At 36.6% G+C, this 18,559-nt stretch overlaps 1 protein-coding gene across 1 annotated transcript in view; it reads right to left on the bottom strand.

Moving 5' to 3' along the window:
* The window catches only part of SPTLC3 (serine palmitoyltransferase long chain base subunit 3), a 192,712-nt gene that overhangs the window by 70,439 nt on the left and 103,714 nt on the right, over nucleotides 1-18,559 (bottom strand). The window contains exon 7 of the mRNA XM_069075429.1: nucleotides 7,317-7,422. Within this exon, the coding sequence (XP_068931530.1) occupies nucleotides 7,317-7,422 (106 nt within the window). The remainder of the gene's footprint in view (nucleotides 1-7,316; nucleotides 7,423-18,559) is intronic.

Below are 18,559 nucleotides of genomic sequence, written 5' to 3'. Positions count from 1 at the left end.
AGGAGTAGAGAAGTGAGAACTGCCCCTGCAGATCTTCCTGAACTATTGTATCCAAGTTTATCTCACCATCAGGGAGACTCACATTAAAGAAAGTACTGGGACAGGTGGAAGTAGTCAGTGTGCTGGATTTTTATGTTCTACTGTAAATGAGGCTATGATAGTGAGTTTCATGGACTCCAGAAGCACAGCTGACCCTATATCTGTTCCTTTTTTTATCTTTTGTCTGTTAAACTTGTTTGCAAGATTTGTTTCCTCCAGGCTTTGTACCTTCTCCTTGCAGATACCTGATTGCTTAAACTGGATGTCACTCCCGTCTGTGACTGTGATGTGTCATCCCTGGACCTGGTGTCAACCAAGCTCTGGATGCCAGCTAAAGAACTGAACTCTTGAATGGGACCTCTTGGGGCAGGGACAGCTCTATGTCCAATTTCAGCAGGAAGTAGCTATGGGAGAAGAGACCTTTGCCCCTTACCCCAGGATTTTGAGCTCCATTTGTTCAAAGGGGGTATGATCAGGCGCTTGTACTTAAACCCCCACCCAGTGTATTGTTTTATGTGCTTATTTTCTGTTATCCCTGTTATATTGTTGTGAAGTTCTATTGACACCAGTTACCCCTAAGCTCCCATTAACCTATGAAATGAAATGTATTGTTAATGTATTTTTGCTTTGTAAAGGATGTGAAAGATCTTGGGGCAGAATGTAATGGTAATGGGAATTTGAAGATCTTCCCTGCCCCCTAATAGGCTTAATGTAATCACATGGAGCCTGTGATTGGAGGAGTTTGCTGAAGGGTGGAACAGAGCCCACAGGAGGCTGGGAGTCAGAGCAGCTAGATGGTAGGAGAGAGAGGATGGTAGGCAAGCAGACAGTGAGGCTTGTGAGTGTTGGTTTGTGGGAAGGCTAAAGGATGATATGGTTCTCTGTGCTGTTATGGTGTATTAACTACTTTGCTGCTGTGATGGATTAGGCTTTTTGGTTTTGGGATTTAGTTTTCTGGTATTGGAATAAATGTTTTGCTTCTGTCTTCCACATGGAGAGTCTGTTATATTTTGTGATTCAGCACTATGCTGATACATTCACAGTTGCCACTGGCTCTGTGAATGTTACATTGGTGCTACACATCTGCCCTGGCATCAGGGCTTCTTTTTAGTGTCACTTGCTTACAGATGCTGCTTGTTTTAATTAATATGAACCCAAATTCACTTAATTGAGATGATAGTTGTAAAGCATTTATCACAGTGCCCATTGGATATTTATTGCCTTCCTCCTTTCCCCTATGTTATTTACCTGACTGCATCAGTTAACTTTCTTGAAATTCATTTCATTTTTAGTTAACTTTCTATGAACTTGACCTTTCTTTGCCTGACCTATGATAATGCCCTGATCTTTCTAGACCTTTCTCTTCCTCTAGTGATCAACTCCTTTCTAGTCTAATTGTAGTTTGCCAGATGCTTCACAACTAGCTAAGGTCTGGTCATGACTTTATAAATTTTAGTTCACCCAGTTGTGGCTTATATACTTAGTATGTATTATTATACAGTATGGTTATCAATTTATGTGCGATATTTCCTGTTAGACTGAACTCCATGAGAGAACAGATTGTATTTTATGTATATTCTGTATTTCCTCTGCTGCTTTTTACAGAGTAGGTGCTTAGTAGACATTTAATTGAATTGAGTTATACATTAATGCAAAATACATTATTAATTTTTCCATTTAACAATTTATTAAATTAAAAATATATTGTTAATAGCCAGTATGTGCCAGACACGAGGCTAAGTGTCATAAAAAAGTGACAGAATCTCTACCCTTAAGGATCTTTTAATCTGCTGAGATAAAACATGATACATCCTCAAATAAGTATAGTACAAAATAGAATATTACAAGGATAAAAGCGGTCCAGACAAAATGCTGATATCAGAAAGGACTTTATAGAAGAGGTGTGAGCTGAGGTAGACTTTGAAAGAACAGGATTTCATAAAGTACAGTTTAGGAGGAAACATGCTATAGGCATGGTTCATGATCTTTGCAAATTCACAGAGATGGGAGAGTGTAGGATGAGATCATAGAACAGCCTTAAATACCAGGCTAACATTCATTTTTACCTAGGAAGGCAGGTAAATATTTTTGAGAAGGAAATGATTTGGTCAAACCTATTCATTAGGAAGATTATTTTTTTAATTATATAAATAATAGACCGGCCTTGGGGAGACATTGGAGACAGAGACATCAGTTAGGAGGTTATTACAGAAGACCATATAGGTGATGAAGCACTGAACTAGGGTGATGGTAGTATAAGAATAGAGAGGAAGGGATAGATAAATGTTGTGGAGGTGTTAACAGAGATTAGTAACTATAATTGGGTGTGGGGGCTAAGGAAAAAGGAAATCAAAGCTGGCTCTGTGGTTTTGTATCTAGATGATTGGAAAAACAGAGGAACCACTAACAGAAGTAGATACACTGAGAAAGAGGATCAAGTTTGGAGATCATGAGGAAAGAAATTTGTTGCACTTCAATGAAATATAAGATCATTGAGGACAGGGATAATTTGGAGTATTTTTGTTTTTGCATCCCCATTGCTTCACATAAGGTAAGTCAAGTCAAACATGATATATAGCCTATATAAATAGCACGATATCTTGCATTGATTAGGATATATCTGTGAATGGAGACAATACCAAACATGATATGATCTAACAAGACTATGATAAGGCTGCCATCTCCATTGTTTTAAACACTATATGTCTATGGTATAAAGTTAGGCCTTTCATTCTGGACCTGGAAGTTAATAATTTTTTGCTTAAATGTAGAATTTTATATTTATCCTTTATAAATTTAGTGTAATACAGTGGAAAAGAAAGTGCTGACTTTGTAGTCATAAGACCTAGGTTCAAATTCTACTTCTACCACTTATTGTATAATCTTGGACAAGTCATTTAACCTCTTTGGGTATTATTTTCCTCCTCTGTTTTGAGGTTTGAACTAGATGACTTCCAGCATCTCTTCCAGTTATAAATCTGTGATTCAAGATTAGTCAGACCTGTGTAGCCTTTTTTGAATCTTGATTTTGTCTTTTAGTGTAATAATTTTATTTCGTAGCTTTGTGGCAGCTATAGATTCAGTGAATATACCTGTCATCATGTGTTTCTGAGAGGTGACCTCTCTTATAGAGAGAGCTAGCCTTGAAAACAAGAAAGACATAGTTTTAAGTCTCAGCTCTTACACACACTGGCTTTGTGATCCTGAGCAAGTCTCTTAATCTGTCAAAGGTCCAGTCAACTCTCCCAAGACTATAAGTTTACAGAAGGCTCTCATCTGCATTATTAGAAGGAATTTCTTCTTCCAGGAGTTTCTGATACTAATGAAATCATAGATCTAGTCCTTATCTTTAACCTATAGAATAATGATCTATTGATTAAAAAATGTTATACAGAACAGTAACAAGAACTGAATCCTGTGGCATACTACTAGCAATTTTTCACATGATGACATAAATATATTAATTAAGACTATTTTTGGTCATCATACAGCTAGGATTTCACTGAAGTGTATGCAGCCTACATTTCTTTTATCTTCTTGAAAAGGATATCATGACTTTATCACATGCCTTGCAGAAATCCATGTATGTGTGTATGTATATTTACATTTATATATTTATATATATGTATATGTCTAGAATATTTTCTTGATTTAAAAGTCTAATAACCGTTCATAAAAAAGAAATGAGGTAGGTTTAGTATTACTCCTACTTTTTTGTGACTACTTAGTGAATGCTTACTGACTCATAGGGACTACTGCTTCCCTTTTTAGGTGCTCACAAACTTCTCAGTTTGTATCACACAGCTCCTTATTTTCCTTACATATATCATTAGTAATTTTTTCATGTTTATGTACATATTAGTAATTTTTTCATGTTCATTTCCATTAGAATTTAGCACGTAGATAGGAGAAGAGAAGACTTAGATGTGGGATAACAGAGTTATTTTCAAGTCCATGAAGAACATTGGTTAGAAGTAGGACTAGACTTTTCCTGGATTCTTCTGTGTCTCTGTATAGTTTATTCCATTTATGAAGTTACTGTAGATTCTCTTTTCATCATCTCTTCATAACTGTCATAAATTTAAATAGACCACCTTTCTATGCTAGTATTTTGAAAGTTGTGACCCTCCAATTTTCTGCCATACTTCTCTTTTGAGTGTTACAGCTGGCTATGTTATTTTTGTCATACATCACAGATATTACACTAGGTGCAGTGTGCATTTAGCAAATAAAGGTCCTATATTCACTTTACTTTTCTAAGTTAATGCCATTTTCTTTTTGTTCATTGAACATTGACCCATCTTTTAGATACAGTAACTACTTAGTGACACTTAAAATAGTGTTATATAAGTGGGGTCCAAGAATCATCGGTGACTTTACACATGAGTTCTGAATATTCCTTAACTTTCCCTTGACTCCTTTTCTGCTCTTAACTACTTTTGTAATGGATCTTGGATCAGTGATTTTGGAAGGAAGAGAAAAGAGAAACAAATTATGATATTGAAATCTCAGCCCAACGATACTGTTTGTGTGGATGTCCATAAATTACATACTAATAAAATATTTTAAAGTGGAAATTGCCACATTTTTCTTAAGAAAAGTCAGCTGGAGATTATTTCACTTAATGTTGAGTTATGGCAAAGGTTAGAAGACAGTCACACAAAATCATAGAATTTTACAGTGATTGAGTTTTAAGTAAAGATAATCTAGGCTGACCCTTTTGTTTTAAAGATGAAGAAACCAAAGAGCAGGGAGGTTATGAGCTGTCCATAAAAAAGCATTTTGGGTTGGAGACCCTTTTCTTGGAAAGTTTCATAGACTTATTTGAAAAAAAAGAGAAAAATCATTCTTCACTGAAAGAGTCCCTGAAAGCCCTATTCCAGAGCTCTTTGCAAAGAAGACATAAGATAAATGAATACATAAACCACAGATTAAATTACAAATATTAGAGATGTTTAAACTTGAAATCTTGTGCAGTCTCTCAGTTTCTGCAAGAAATCCATAACTTTTGAACCTGTATTGCTGATCCCGTGGCAGAACAGAGATGGGACTTACGAAATGAACAAAACCCAGCCTTTTCAGTGGTTTCTGTAGGTTGGGTAACTGACAAGAATATTTGACAGCAAAATGCTGGTGGTCCTCTTAATTTCAGCCATGATCAAAGTGTTTAAAACTTAACTTTCCTTTAGTTGTGCCAAGTTGTGTTTATTTGCAGTTTGGTTCTGTTTATTCTGCTTAAAAGGAGATGTCCAGCCTGCTTTGGCTCAGCTGATCAGCTTTTAAGCTGTTCCAATCCTGAATGACAGGTGTTTAGATAAGAGTTGGTTTGTTCTCTCACCCCAGTTTTATGGTGCACTGCAGCTGGCACAAATTACACAGGAGGAAGAATGAGGCTTGAAGTTTGACAGCATAAAGTCAATATGGCATTATTACTATTTTCTAAAGTAGCAAGTTCAGGACCAATGAGTAGTTAATTATTCTAGTGTACTCTCACAGTTTTTATGTATAGGACACACTCCTTGTTGTTACCTTACTTATACTCTGATAGGTCTTAAATAAAATCAGTGACTGACAGTAAACTATAAATGCCAAATTTACAATTTTGTAGTAGTATGTGAAACAGTCAGACTTTCTGGATCAGGTATGGGGAGGGCATATATGGGGAGGATGACAAGGCCTTGACCAGCAGCCAGGACAATAAATGCTGCAGTCAGTTGTTTTTTTTAAAAGAAGAGCAAATTTTAAAATTTCAGTTTGTGAAAATATATTTTTTGACAGGAAACATTTCTTTCATGTTCTCTTGTTATTCTTTTGGCTAAAATTATGTTACTTGAGGGAAAAGTTTAGATTAAAAAGGAAAAAAAATGCTGCCTCTGCTTTTCCTGCCTTATTATCAGCAATGCTGTTATTTTTCAGATTTCATTCAGTTTTTCTCACTTTTGTATTATTATATGTTAGGAACCTCCTTCCTAATTACATGAGATTAGGATTCATTAAAAATTCACTCAGGAGAGATTCTGCTGAGCTAACAGTTTCTCTGCACGTAGAGTAAAATAGCAAAGGTAGTACTTTGGGGAATCTTCTTTTTCCCTTAGTAAAATAAATATAAAAATGTTGACTGGAAAGAATTGAATTTTTGACGTAAAATCTTTCTAAACCAAACTGTGAAGGGGTTAGTAGTCTCTGTGGCATCATAGTCTGAATGTGATAGAAATATTCTCTGTATTGGTGGCCCCTTTAGATATTGTTAGCTCTTTTGGAAAAGTGGCTTATATCAGATAATTTAAAGCACGCCTCAATATACTCCATGATTAGATATGAAATGTCATGAGAATTCATGCCAAACAACATTACAGGGTAAAATATCCTTGTGACTAGAGGTCTTCAACATATAAGCAAAGTTTATAAAAAGAACCACTTTAAGTTAACTCTTTTCTATATGCATGCCTACACAAAGCAGGTTGAAAAAATTCCCACTGTATCAAACCACATCTAGAGAGGTAGACATGAGGTAAAGAAAAACTTTCTAACAATTAGAGCTCTTCAGAAAGGGAATAGACTGGCTCTGGTGGTAACAGGCTTCCTCCTTGCCAGAACTCTTAAAGTGAAGAATGGATGATAAGTTTTGAGACATATAAGGGGGATTATTGTTCAGATATTGATTGCATTAGATGGCCTCTGAGGTCCACAAATTTAGATATTAAGCATTGCGTTGAAGGATACTGTGCTAGACACTTTGAACAGGTAGTCTCTGCCCATAAAGATCTTAAATAATATCCCTTTCAACTTTGAAGTTCTGTGTGATTCTGTGCTTCCCGTTAACTGACCATGAACGTTACCCCATAGATAACCATAGATAATTTACAAGATTTGTTCCGAACCAGATTCTTTGTATAGACTTGTTATTGACTAACTTCTCAGGGTATACTTGTGGAGTATGTAGGTCTTTTCCCATCTTCCAAATTTATTATTATTTGTTGTTGTTGTTGCTCAGTTTCAGTCATGTTTGACTCTTCATGACCCCACTTGGGGTTTTCTTGGCAAAGATACTGGAGTGGTTTGCCATTTCCTTCTCCAGCTCATTTTACAGATGAAGAACTGAGGCCAACAGGGTTAAGTTACTTGCCCAGGGTCACACAGCTACTAAGTGTCTGAGACCACATTTGAACTCGAGAAGATGAATCTTGACTTCAGGCCTGGAACTCTATGCACAGCGCCATCTAGCTGCCCCAAATATATTTAGACCACAGATTAAAATACCCTGGTCATTCACATACCTAAAGATGCCTTCTACTAGAATGAGGATTTTTTTCCATGCTCTTCGACTTCGAGGCTGGCCATAGATCACAGCTTCTCTTAGTAGCTTCTCTAGACTTTGCATGTCTTAAAATAACAAGCAAAAAAGAAAGTGACTTATGAGAGTGAGATGGATTTTTTGGTTCATTTTAGTTTCTAAGAGTTCTTCATTATTTTAGGCTCAAGCATAAAAATATCTTTCCTGAGACTAAAGAAAATAATTAAGAAGACACATTATTATTCTCCCTTTTAAATAAAGAATAAGCACAAGGAAGTAACAGTAGCATTCTGTTATCAAGTTCTTATAATAATGACAATGATAATAACTAGCATTATATATTACTTTAAGGTTTACAAAGTACTTTTTCCATATATCATCTCTTTGATAAGATTTATATTGTAAGGGTACTGGGAAGGCTTCTCCTTAGCTAACATCTCCCTATTCCATGGATTAGTGCTGGAAATCCTGTAGTTAGGGATTTATTCCATTGTCTTTCTAGACTTCATCTCTCTCCTAAATACCAGTCCTGCCTTACCAGTTGCCTACTGGACAGTACCACTTGGATTCCCCAACAGTATCTCAAACTCAACATGTTCATTATCTTTTCTATCTAATTCCATATTTAATTATTCCTGTTGAAACCACTGCCATCTTCCTAGTCACCACTACCATTTTTTAACCTTGAGATTAACCTTGATGCTTTTCTCTATTTTTCCACTTCACCCTAATTCAATCTTGAAACCACTGCCGTCTTCCTCATCACCACCATAATTTTTTAACCTAGGGATTATCCTTGACTCTCTTCTCTCTTTTCTCACGTTTCCAATTCAGTCAGTTGCCAAGTCTTGTTATTTCTGCTCTGCAACATTTTCCATTTCTTTTCCACTTTGTTCACTTATGAGACCAGGCATTTATGAACTCTCATCTCATTAATTTATACTGTGTTCTCTCCAAACTGATCTGCTAGATGCATCCCATCTTCCACCTTTGTACCTTTGTATAGGTTGGCCACTAGACTTGGAATACATTTCCTCTTCACCTCTGTCTCTTAAAAGGCTTTGTTTTTGATGATAAGAGCTAGCGTCCTCTACACTATCCTTTGCACTCTAATATCTTACCCTCGTGTCTTATTGCTAATCATGCCTTGTCAAATACCAATTTTAGATTATTCTCACCATCTGCCTTTTGTTGTTTTCATGAACTGCTGAATAGAATGGAAAAAAAATCACAAAACCATGCAGATCTGGTCCATTATAAATTTATGTTACATAATGACAACTAAATCCTTTCTCACAGTAGCAAGGCAATACTTCCCACTTCTTTAGTCAATTCACTTTCTCATTCAAGAACAGTGATTTTTCCAGATATTCTCATCTCTCAGACATTCTCATCCTCACAGTACTCCTTCCTCTGTCTGAGTGCCTTTTCTCATACTTCACCAAAAAAAAATTGAGGCCATTTGCTTAAAGTTTTTTCTTCCCTACTCCCCCTACTCACATCACTCAGAGACCTTCCCTTTCTATCTCCTACTTCAACCTTGTCTCACAAGAAGAGGTGACCTTTTGCCTTACCAACACAAACCCTTTAATTGGCAATCTTGATCCCGTCTCCTTTCATTTTCTTAAACAGAATGTCCACTCTATTAACCCTGCTCTCTTATCTTTGATATCTCCCTATTGGATCCTATGGATCTCCTTTCCTGCTGCCTATATAATGCCCTTCATCCTAAAATAAAATTCAAAACAACCCTTAATTTTGTCTGGATCAGCCCCACTTTGCTCAACTTAAGAAAGCCATCTTCTCTAGGTACCTCCAAATCCACTACTTTGTCTCCTTAAATCTTTGTACCTGTCTACTTTCTAGATTTTCATTCTTTTTCCTGGTTCTCCTGCCTTTTTTACTTCTCTTTCTCACTTGCCTTTCCTGGATATTAAAATGAGCTGGAGAAGTAAGTGGCAAATCCCTCAAATATCTTTGCCAAGAAAACCCCAAATGGGACCAGGAAGAGTTGGACATGACAGGAAGGACTAGATAACAATAAAAACAACAAACTCAGAACCTGTTTACTAACTTGTTTTCCCCCAAGGGTATGTCGTGGGCCCTCTTCTCTTCTCTCACTGTACTATCTTGTTTATCTCATCACTCCCATAGGTTTAATTATTATATATGCTACTCATTCTTAGCTCTATTATATCCAGCCAGAGTATTTTTCCTGACCTTTGGACTAGAATTACCAATTGGCTTTTGGATGTCTCAAAATGAATGTCCCATGGTATCTCAAGTGCTACATGTCTGAAAAAGAACACATTTTCCTTCACTTCAAAAATTCTCTTCTTTGTAACTTTTCTGTTATTGTTAAGGGCATCATCTTTTTCTAGTAACATCGTAGATATATATACATCCTGGATATGTATTATCCTTAACTCTTCATTTGGACTTACTCTGTCCAATCTGTTGCCAACTCTTGTTGTTTTTATCTTCACAACATCTTTCATATAAGTTCCCTCTCTTCAGCATGTAAATGCTGCTCTAGAGTAGTTCCATATGATCTCATGTCTGAACTATAGGTAGCATTCTGGTTGGTTTCACTTCCTCAAATTACTCTCCACTCTAAGAAGTGATTTTCCTAATGTCAAGATCTGACCAACTTCATTTATTGTCTTCCCTGCAGAATGACATATAAAGCTCTTCACAAACTTTCCTTACTTTTTCAGTCTTCTTGTACTTTACTCCCTTCTATAAAATCTACTATCCAGCTATACTGATCTGCTTGGTATATACAGCAGTCCATCTTCCAACTGTATGCCTTTTCACTGACTTTCTCTTATGCTTGGAATTGTCATCATTTTAAACTGTCTTTTTTTAATGCTTTTTGGAGAGGGGAAGGCAGGGCAGGTGGGGTTAAGTGGCTTGCCTAAGGTCACATGGCTAGTAAGTGTTAAGTGTTGGAGGTCAGATTTGAACTCAGGTCCTCCTGACTCCAGGGTGGTTGCTCTATTCACTGCGCCACCTAACCACCCCAAAACTGTCTTTTTTTTATCTTGGCACAATGGATAGAGCACTAGGCTTGTAATCAGGAAGAACTGAATTCAAATTTGACCTCAGATACTTACTAGCTGTATGACCCTAGGCAAGTCAACAAACCTCTGTCTGTCTCAGTTTCCTCAACTATAAAATGGGAATAAATAGTAGTATCTCTCTCCCAGAGTAGTTGTGAAGATTAAATGAGATATTATTTGTAAAGTTTAGCATAGTGTGTGGCATATAGTAGGCACTTAATCAATGCTTCTTTCCTTTCCACTTCCTGTATTCCCTGCTGGTTTCCCTGCATTCTTTTAGCCCTGGGTCCAAGTACCACTTTCTTCAAGAGATCTTTCCCACTCTTATACCCCTCATCCTTTTCCCCTACTTATTGCCTCTCAAGTAGTACTTTCCTTTTGAGATTACTTTCCATTTATACTTTATATTTTGTATATGTGGTAGTTGTGTGCATGTTGTCTCCTTCATTAGAATGATAACGTCTTGGGGGTAGAGACCATGTTTTTGTGTTAAATTTTTTTATCCTCAGCACTCAGCAGAATTCCTTGCATAATAATAAATACTTACTAAATACCCTCAGTTGTTATCTGACAGTTTTTGAGTATAAGGATTTCATAGTTGTTTTTATTTGTTTTGCATTTGTTACTAATGATTTGGAGCAATCTTTCATCTTTAATATTTTGCAATTATTTTGAAAGCTTTTTGTTCATATCCTTTTTGATCCACTTATGCATTTGGAAATAGCTCTTGGTCTTTTATATATATGTATATTTTTTTTCATTACTTATATATCTTGAATGTCAGATCCTTATCAAAGATATTTATTGCAAAGATTCATTTTCCCCCAATCAACTGCTTCCCATCTTATCTTATATCATTTTGTTCATGGAAAAAAGCCTTTCAACTTCTGCTCTCCTTCTTCCTTATTATCCTGCAGATATAATATAAACTTCTTTGGTTAGCTTTTAAGTCGTTCTCAACCTGATCCTGAACTTTATTTCCAGATTCATAATACATCCCACCTCCCCAGTCGATTATCCAGCTAAAGTGGTGTTCTCTCTCTTCCTCACACACAACAATCCATCTTCTTTCCCATTGCCTGGAATGCACTCTATCCTCAAGTCTGCATCATAGAATCCCCCTTTCTTCCTTCAAGATGCATCTCAGACACCACATCCTATATAAAACCTTTTTGATCCATCTAACTGCTAGTGCTCTCCCTACCAAACTACCTTGCATTTAATTACTTTCCATTTATTTTATTTATTATTTTACATATACTCTTTATATATTTATTTATGAATGTTTTCTTCCATAATAGAATGTGAACTCCTTGTGAATAGGTATTCTTTCATTCTTTTTGTATCTCTAGCACTGTACCTGCCACATATTAGGTGCTTAATAAATACTTGTTGACTGATTGTTAAGACGGGAACACAAGCAGAGTCACATAGAGAATTTCTTCAAGGAATACTAGAATCCCATAGCTGTACTGGAAGTTCCATTTAACTCATCTCTCCCCTCCTTTTTAATCAGGTAGCTCTATAAAGCAATATCATGAGCAAGGCATTTCAGTAACAGCCCTTATTCTATTAAATTTTGTATTTCATTGGTGCTATGGGAGGTTAATACAATCTTTAGGAACTGCTGCCTTACTGACTCCCACAGCTCAGCTTTCTTGGCTATCTATGGTTAAAAAAAAACAACAACCTTACTGCTCTAAAATTTTATGAGTCTGTATTAACAAGGAGTATAAAATCATGACAAATTATCATTGATATACTCTGAAGCCAGAAACATTTTAAGTGAAAGAACTTAAATTAGATAGTTTGCTTTTTAGCTTGGTACTTTTTTTTTTAAGAAAAACTCTGGGAAATGTGGGATTCACTTGTCCTTTACCTCTACTTTTCCCCCCCTTTGGTTGCAAGAGTTGGATAAAAGATAAAAGCAACAAGGTTACAATATATATTTTATAGATAGTTGTATGCTGCTTTGAATCTCTAGAGTCTTCTCTGCTTGCAGAATTTAAAACTCCAGTTCCTTTTGATTCAAGACCCTAGTCATATCTTAAAAGGCAGAAATCCTACTCCATTGGCAGTCTTAGCCATAATAAAATGTTCAAGAGTATTAGCATCATTGTTTTGGTGATGAGGTAAGGGAGAGGTATTTAGAGTGCTAGAAGCATCTGGCCATAATCTGCAACTAGGTATCACAGGTCACATTTTAAATGACTGTAAAAGGAGACACCCAACAAGAGTAAAATAGAAACACTAAAGCCAGTTTTCATTATGATCAAGGCTGGCAATCACTTTCTGAAATTGATGTTTATTGACTCTAATATCATCTGAGGCAAGGAGTACATTTATGACTTCTTAAGATGAGGCTAAATGATGTCTCTCTTTTCAGTGGACATTGCCAAATTTGGTCTTTCTTTTTCCTTAATTACAGCTGGTCCCTGGAGTAGTGCCCAGTTTTTGGAAACAGTCCTGGAAAGCTAATTGACGGACGCACTAGCTCCTTCTGGAAGGAACTAAGCAGAATTTTCCTTCCTTATTCCCACCACTGCCAATTTGGATGTTACCTTCATCTTTGTGTTCATCTTTTCTCTCTCACATCTGTGATTTCAAGCTGTATTTTAGACATGGAGGGGGTTTAAAATATATTTGTGATACCTCCTTATTTTGCTTTAACTCAAAGTTAGGTTTCTTAAATTGTCATATACATTTCTGTAAACAATATTCAAATATGGATGTTCTCAATGAAAAATTTTGTAGGCTAATACTAAATTCTCTTCAGTTGAGAGATTTTTAGTCATATTAGAATGACTTTGTAGCCCAAATAACTGTCACGTCTAGCAAGCACAAGTTGATTAGCTTTTCATTTCCTTCCTGTCATAAGATGTGTGATACAAATCTAGAAAAAGTAAGGGACTTAACATTTTCTAATAATAGTCATTCGCATGTCTTTTTAGAACACTTTTAAGGATTTACAGAGCGTTTTTGTAAACAACTTTGTGAAGTAGGTAGTATTAAATAGCAACTATATTATGGAGGAGAAACCAAGCATTGCTCTGAGAGGGAAAGTGATTTATCCAAGATCACAGCACTGAGTTGTCAGAGTCAGAATTGGAGCCCACATCTTCCTTCTAGTGTTATTTTCACTACTCTATACTTATTCAGTATGATGTAGAAGAAAATAATAATAACATAATACTAAAGGAAAATAATACAGCAGAGGGAATTTTGTTTAATCAAATTGAGAAACAGATTTGAAATCTAATTTGCTGCTTCAGGAATGCACAATGGACAGTACTTTCCATGGAATATTTTCTCCATGACTTGGGAGTGCCTGGAAAATAAATATGAAGCAAGCTACCAGCTGCCATGAAAGAGATTGCTGTAAGTCAGTGTGGAAGACCTCTCAAATTCATCTTAATTTAAGATTGTTTTGCAGCATGGATATTCTTATTTAATGAACATAAAACATTGTTTGTACAGTAAAAATTCTGAGTAGATCCTTTGAGCCTATGCCTTCTCTCTGAAGATTTTTTTTTCTGGGCCAAAACTTCATGCAAATGATCTATCTTGGGGCAAAAGACCACCCAAGTAAAGGACTTCTGCTACCCATATTTTATGGTTACATCTTAATAGTGCATATGTCTATATATGGCACACACGCTACTAAAGAAAAGCAGCCTGTGAATAAGGAGAAAAGAAGTCTATGCCCCAAACATATTAGTCCCTTAGGACAGGAATTACTTTTTTAATATGCTAGTATTAGAATTTGGCATGCTCTTGTATCCTTATTTTAAAAGGAAATAGCTTTCTTTTAGGAGAAGATGAATGATAGTGCATAGTAACTGTAGTAGTCCCTTACTTAGAAGTCCCTATTTATGTTGACCCAGTGACTCAATATCTTTTCCTTTACTTCTCATAAATTGAGGATATTATTATTTTCCCTTCTTTTCATCTTCTTTAGTCTATTGCTTTCTGGGATCAGCTATTCCTCTTTGTACATAAGTTCTGGGTAAGTCTAGGATGTGTCTGAAGAGGACATTACATAACCACAGTCACAGAGATTGGGCATTTGATCTGCTGACGAAAAAACAGCAGCAACAGCTGCTAACAATTACTCTAAGGGTAGCTACCTCTCTACCACTCTAAGACTGCCTGTGACCATAAGACAGAATAGCCTGGGAATCTGGGCTAGTGTGTTTAGAGTAACCTTCATACTGAAAATCTGATTGTGCTATGAGGCAGTAGAGACAGAAAATCAGGTTAGACCTCTGTGTTCCAGGGTAGTGCCACTCTTGGAAGTCTAGTTATCTGTGTGGCTTTCCTTGTATACACCTTATCTGTGTCTGTATTTTTCTGTGTTGTGTTTCCCTGGGGAAAAATTTGTGTGGTAAACCATGATGTGAACTTCAAAAGGACTTAAGGCATTGCAGAAACCGAAAGCTTCAAGCAGTGATGATGCTGCATCACAATGTTAGTGTTGATAAAATTTGACATTATTTTCTGAGCCCTTCCCTCTTGTGCCTTTACCGAAAGCTAAAGAACTTCAGCAACGGCTGGCAATGGATCGGGTGAAAAGAGTAATTAACCTTCTTTTTCCTCATCACTGGTCAGAGCTCTAGCACTTCAGTCTCTCTTACCACTCCAGACTTACTTTTACCCCTTCCTGCCCCAAGTGTTTCATTCTGCTTTATGTTCTAAAACTTACTTTCCCTCTCCCCTAATTCCTGTGATGGCTCAAGCCAGTTTGAATCTTATTTTCCTCTGAAATGTATGTGAATCTTCAGTTCTTTTTTTAGTACTTCCAAATTTTATTGGCATATACACATAGTATCTAGGTGAAAAAAAGACAAGAGGAAATGGAAAATATAAAAGGCCTTTTAGCCTCTATTAGTGGAAAAGGAAGTTCCATAGATATGGTGGTGAGGTGGCTGGTTGAGGAGTAAATATTTCTGTTTTTTTTTATTGGTAGGAGACCCTACTGTTATAATGCTTATAATACTAGCTTACGTTTGTATAAGTCTTTGGGATTATAAAAATTTTTATATGATCATGGCAGATCAGGCATTATCCTTATTTAAAGACAAGGAAACTAAAGCTCAAGAGATTGCAGCTTGCCTAGATATAGTGTAAGTTATCACTGCTTGTCACAGTGTCATCATTGCTTTTCATTATATGCTGCCTTGCACACCACCTTTTAGCAAGGATATTGAAAAGGTAGGATGTACCAAAGGAGAGCATCCAGGATAGTGAAGGGCCTCCAGATCATGATATAATGAGTGGTCAAAAGCATTGTAAAAGTTTAGCCTGCATGAGACTTAGTGAGGATATAACTTTCTTCAAGTATTTGGAGGGTTGCTATATAGGACATGGAATAGACTTGTTTTACTTGGTCCTAAAGGGCAGAACTAGGGATAATGAGTGGAAATTACAAAGAGATAGTCTTGCTATAAGGAAAAATTTCCAAACAAATTGAACAATCTGAAAGTGGAGGGTTGCCTCAGAAAGTAATGAATTTTCCCTCACTGGAGATGATCAAGCAGAGTTTAAATAGCTAGTTGAAGGGATTCTTTTTGAGGTAAGACTTGGACTAGATCAATGAATGAATGAATGAATGAATGAATGAATGAATGAATGAATAAAACATTTATTAAACTGTTACTTAAACTTTCAAGGTATTGGGCTAAGTACTGAGAATACAAAAATAAAAGTAAGAAAGTTCCTGATCACAAATAATTCATGTTTTATTGGGGGAGATAATGCAAATTGAAGGCTTTAGCTAAAAGTCACACAGAAAGGTCCCATGGTACTTAGGTCCTTAGAAGCAAAGCAGATGATAATGCTTCTTGTTTAATATTTCCATTGATAAAATCATGTCAGTTTCTGATGTTGAACCATTTGATAGTGCCAATTACTTTGGAGGCAGTGAGCTTTCCTTTCTGAGTCTTCAGTAGCTGTGACTTCAGGAGCAGTAGCCAACCTGCATTTTCCCAAAGATTGTTTCTCAAGGTGATGGCTGAAGGCACTGGGCTATAAATATTCTAAAGTTTTTCTAAAGACTCTTTAGTTCAGGGCTGTCAGCTTTCTCCATCAGGGTCTGAGGGAAAATAGTGTTCAAGGTGGTGGTTTGACCTGCCTGGAACATGTTGCTTTTTATCTCTCCCTCAGGGTGCCCTGCTGCTCATATAGGCTGGACTACCTGCCCTGTGAGTGGCAGTTGTTTGACAGTTACTGGAGATGGCTGGTAACTTCTCATAGTAGTTGTTTCTTTGGATGATGGCTGTGATGGCTGAGTTGGATGGACACTGATTCTAACCCTTAAATTTTGTGCCCTAATTTATCCTGAAGTTCTCAGTATTCCGGTCAAAGCCATCCAGTTCCAAGGTCAATGTCCTTTGTAATGTATTATAATTACAATCTGAAAACTTCTCCCTTAGTTCCTCAAATTTGATGCAGATCTTTACTCCCAAAGTAAGCAGTTGGTAAGGAGTGTGAAAGAGGGAAAATATTTAAGAAGGGGGCATGATGGAGAGTTCCAAGGAAGTTCAACAGCAGTGTCTCTGGAGGGAAATTAAGACTATGCCATAGAATCATAGATTATAGATTTGATCTAGAAGGGACCCTTAATGATACATTCTTCCCTGCCCCTCTCCAGCCCCTTTTATTCTACAGATGAGGAATCTGAGTGCCAGAGACATTAAGTAATTTGCCTAAGGTCACATAGCCAGAGATAGAGTCCGGATTTGAGCCAAGGTCTCTTACAATCCAGTTCTGTCTCACATCACAAGATCAATGTATTTTCATAAAGAATTTTTTTAAACTCAGTATCTTTTGGTTGTAGTCACCAGATTTTTATATAGGTGTACTTCTGCTTCAAGCAAATTTAGGAGATGTAAGTCACATTTACACAATAGAAAATTTGTTACTCTTCACCTTGTGAAAGGATTGATAATAGTGAAACAGCAATTGTATGTTGGAAAGAGTATTAGATTTGGAATCAGAGTACTTCTTAACCTTTCTTGTCCTTAATTTCCTCAAAAGTAAAATGAGGGGGTTAGAATTTGGCTTGAGAGTTCTTGTCCAGATCTCAGTCTCTGGTTCTGTGATTCTAACACTCCCTTAAATAGCAGTCTTCTCTAGGAAATTTAAAATATGTTTAAATTTAAAGAAAACTAACGTATTTTTTTAGAAGACATATATTATATAAGATGAAATCCTTTAAGTCATTTCTCCCCCTTCCCCCAACACCATAAGTAATTGAGCATTTCAGGAAACAATTTCTTCAGTCTGTTTTTTCCTTCCTTTAGCCATTTTGATCCTGTTCCTGGTGTCTCTTCCCTGCCCCCCCCTCCAAAATTAGTATTTACTTTTAGTTTTCATCATTTATTTCCACAAGGTTTCAAGTTCCAAATTTTTTCCCCATCTCTCCCCTACCCACCCAAGATGGCAGGCATACTGATTACCCCTTCCCCCAGTCTGTCCTCTCTTCTATCCCCCCATCCCCCCTGTCCCCTCACTTTCTTGTAGGGCAAGATGGATTTCTATACCCCATTGCCTGTATATCTTATTTCCCGGTTGCATGTAAAAACAATTTTTTAACATTTGTTTTTAAAACTTTGAGTTCCAGATTCTCTCCCTTTTTCCTTCCTCACCCCCCCCCCATTTAGAAGACAAGCAATTCAATATAGGTTATGCATGTGTAGTTATGCAGAACATTTCCATAGTAGTCATATTGTAAAAGACTAACTATATTTCCCTCCATCCTATCCTGCCCCCCATTAATTCTATTTTCTCCTTTGACCCTGTCCCTTTTCAAAAGTGTTTGCTTCTTACTATCCCCTACCCCAATCTGCCCTCCCTACTATTATCCCTTCCCTCTTATCTTCTTCCCTCCTGTTTTTCCCATAGGGTAAGATATCCAATTGAGTATGTATGTTATTCCCTCCTCCAAATCCAGTGAGAGTAAGGTTGACTCATTCCCTTTCACTTCCCTTCTTCTCTTCCCCTCCATTGTAACTACTTTCTCTTGCCTCTTTTATGTGAAATAATTTACCCTATTCTATTTTTCCATTTCTCCTTCTCCCAATATATTCCTCTCTCACCCACTAATATTAGTTTTTAGATATCATCCCTTCATATTTAACTCACCCTGTGCCCTCTGTCCATATAT

This window comes from Petaurus breviceps, unplaced genomic scaffold (assembly GCF_028583685.1).
Source record: "Petaurus breviceps papuanus isolate PSGF00001 unplaced genomic scaffold, PetGlider_PUasm1.0 90919, whole genome shotgun sequence".
Lineage (NCBI taxonomy): Eukaryota > Metazoa > Chordata > Mammalia > Diprotodontia > Petauridae > Petaurus > Petaurus breviceps.
The sequence above is the reverse complement of the archived record's forward strand: the minus strand, read 5'-3'. Positions and strand labels throughout refer to the sequence as shown.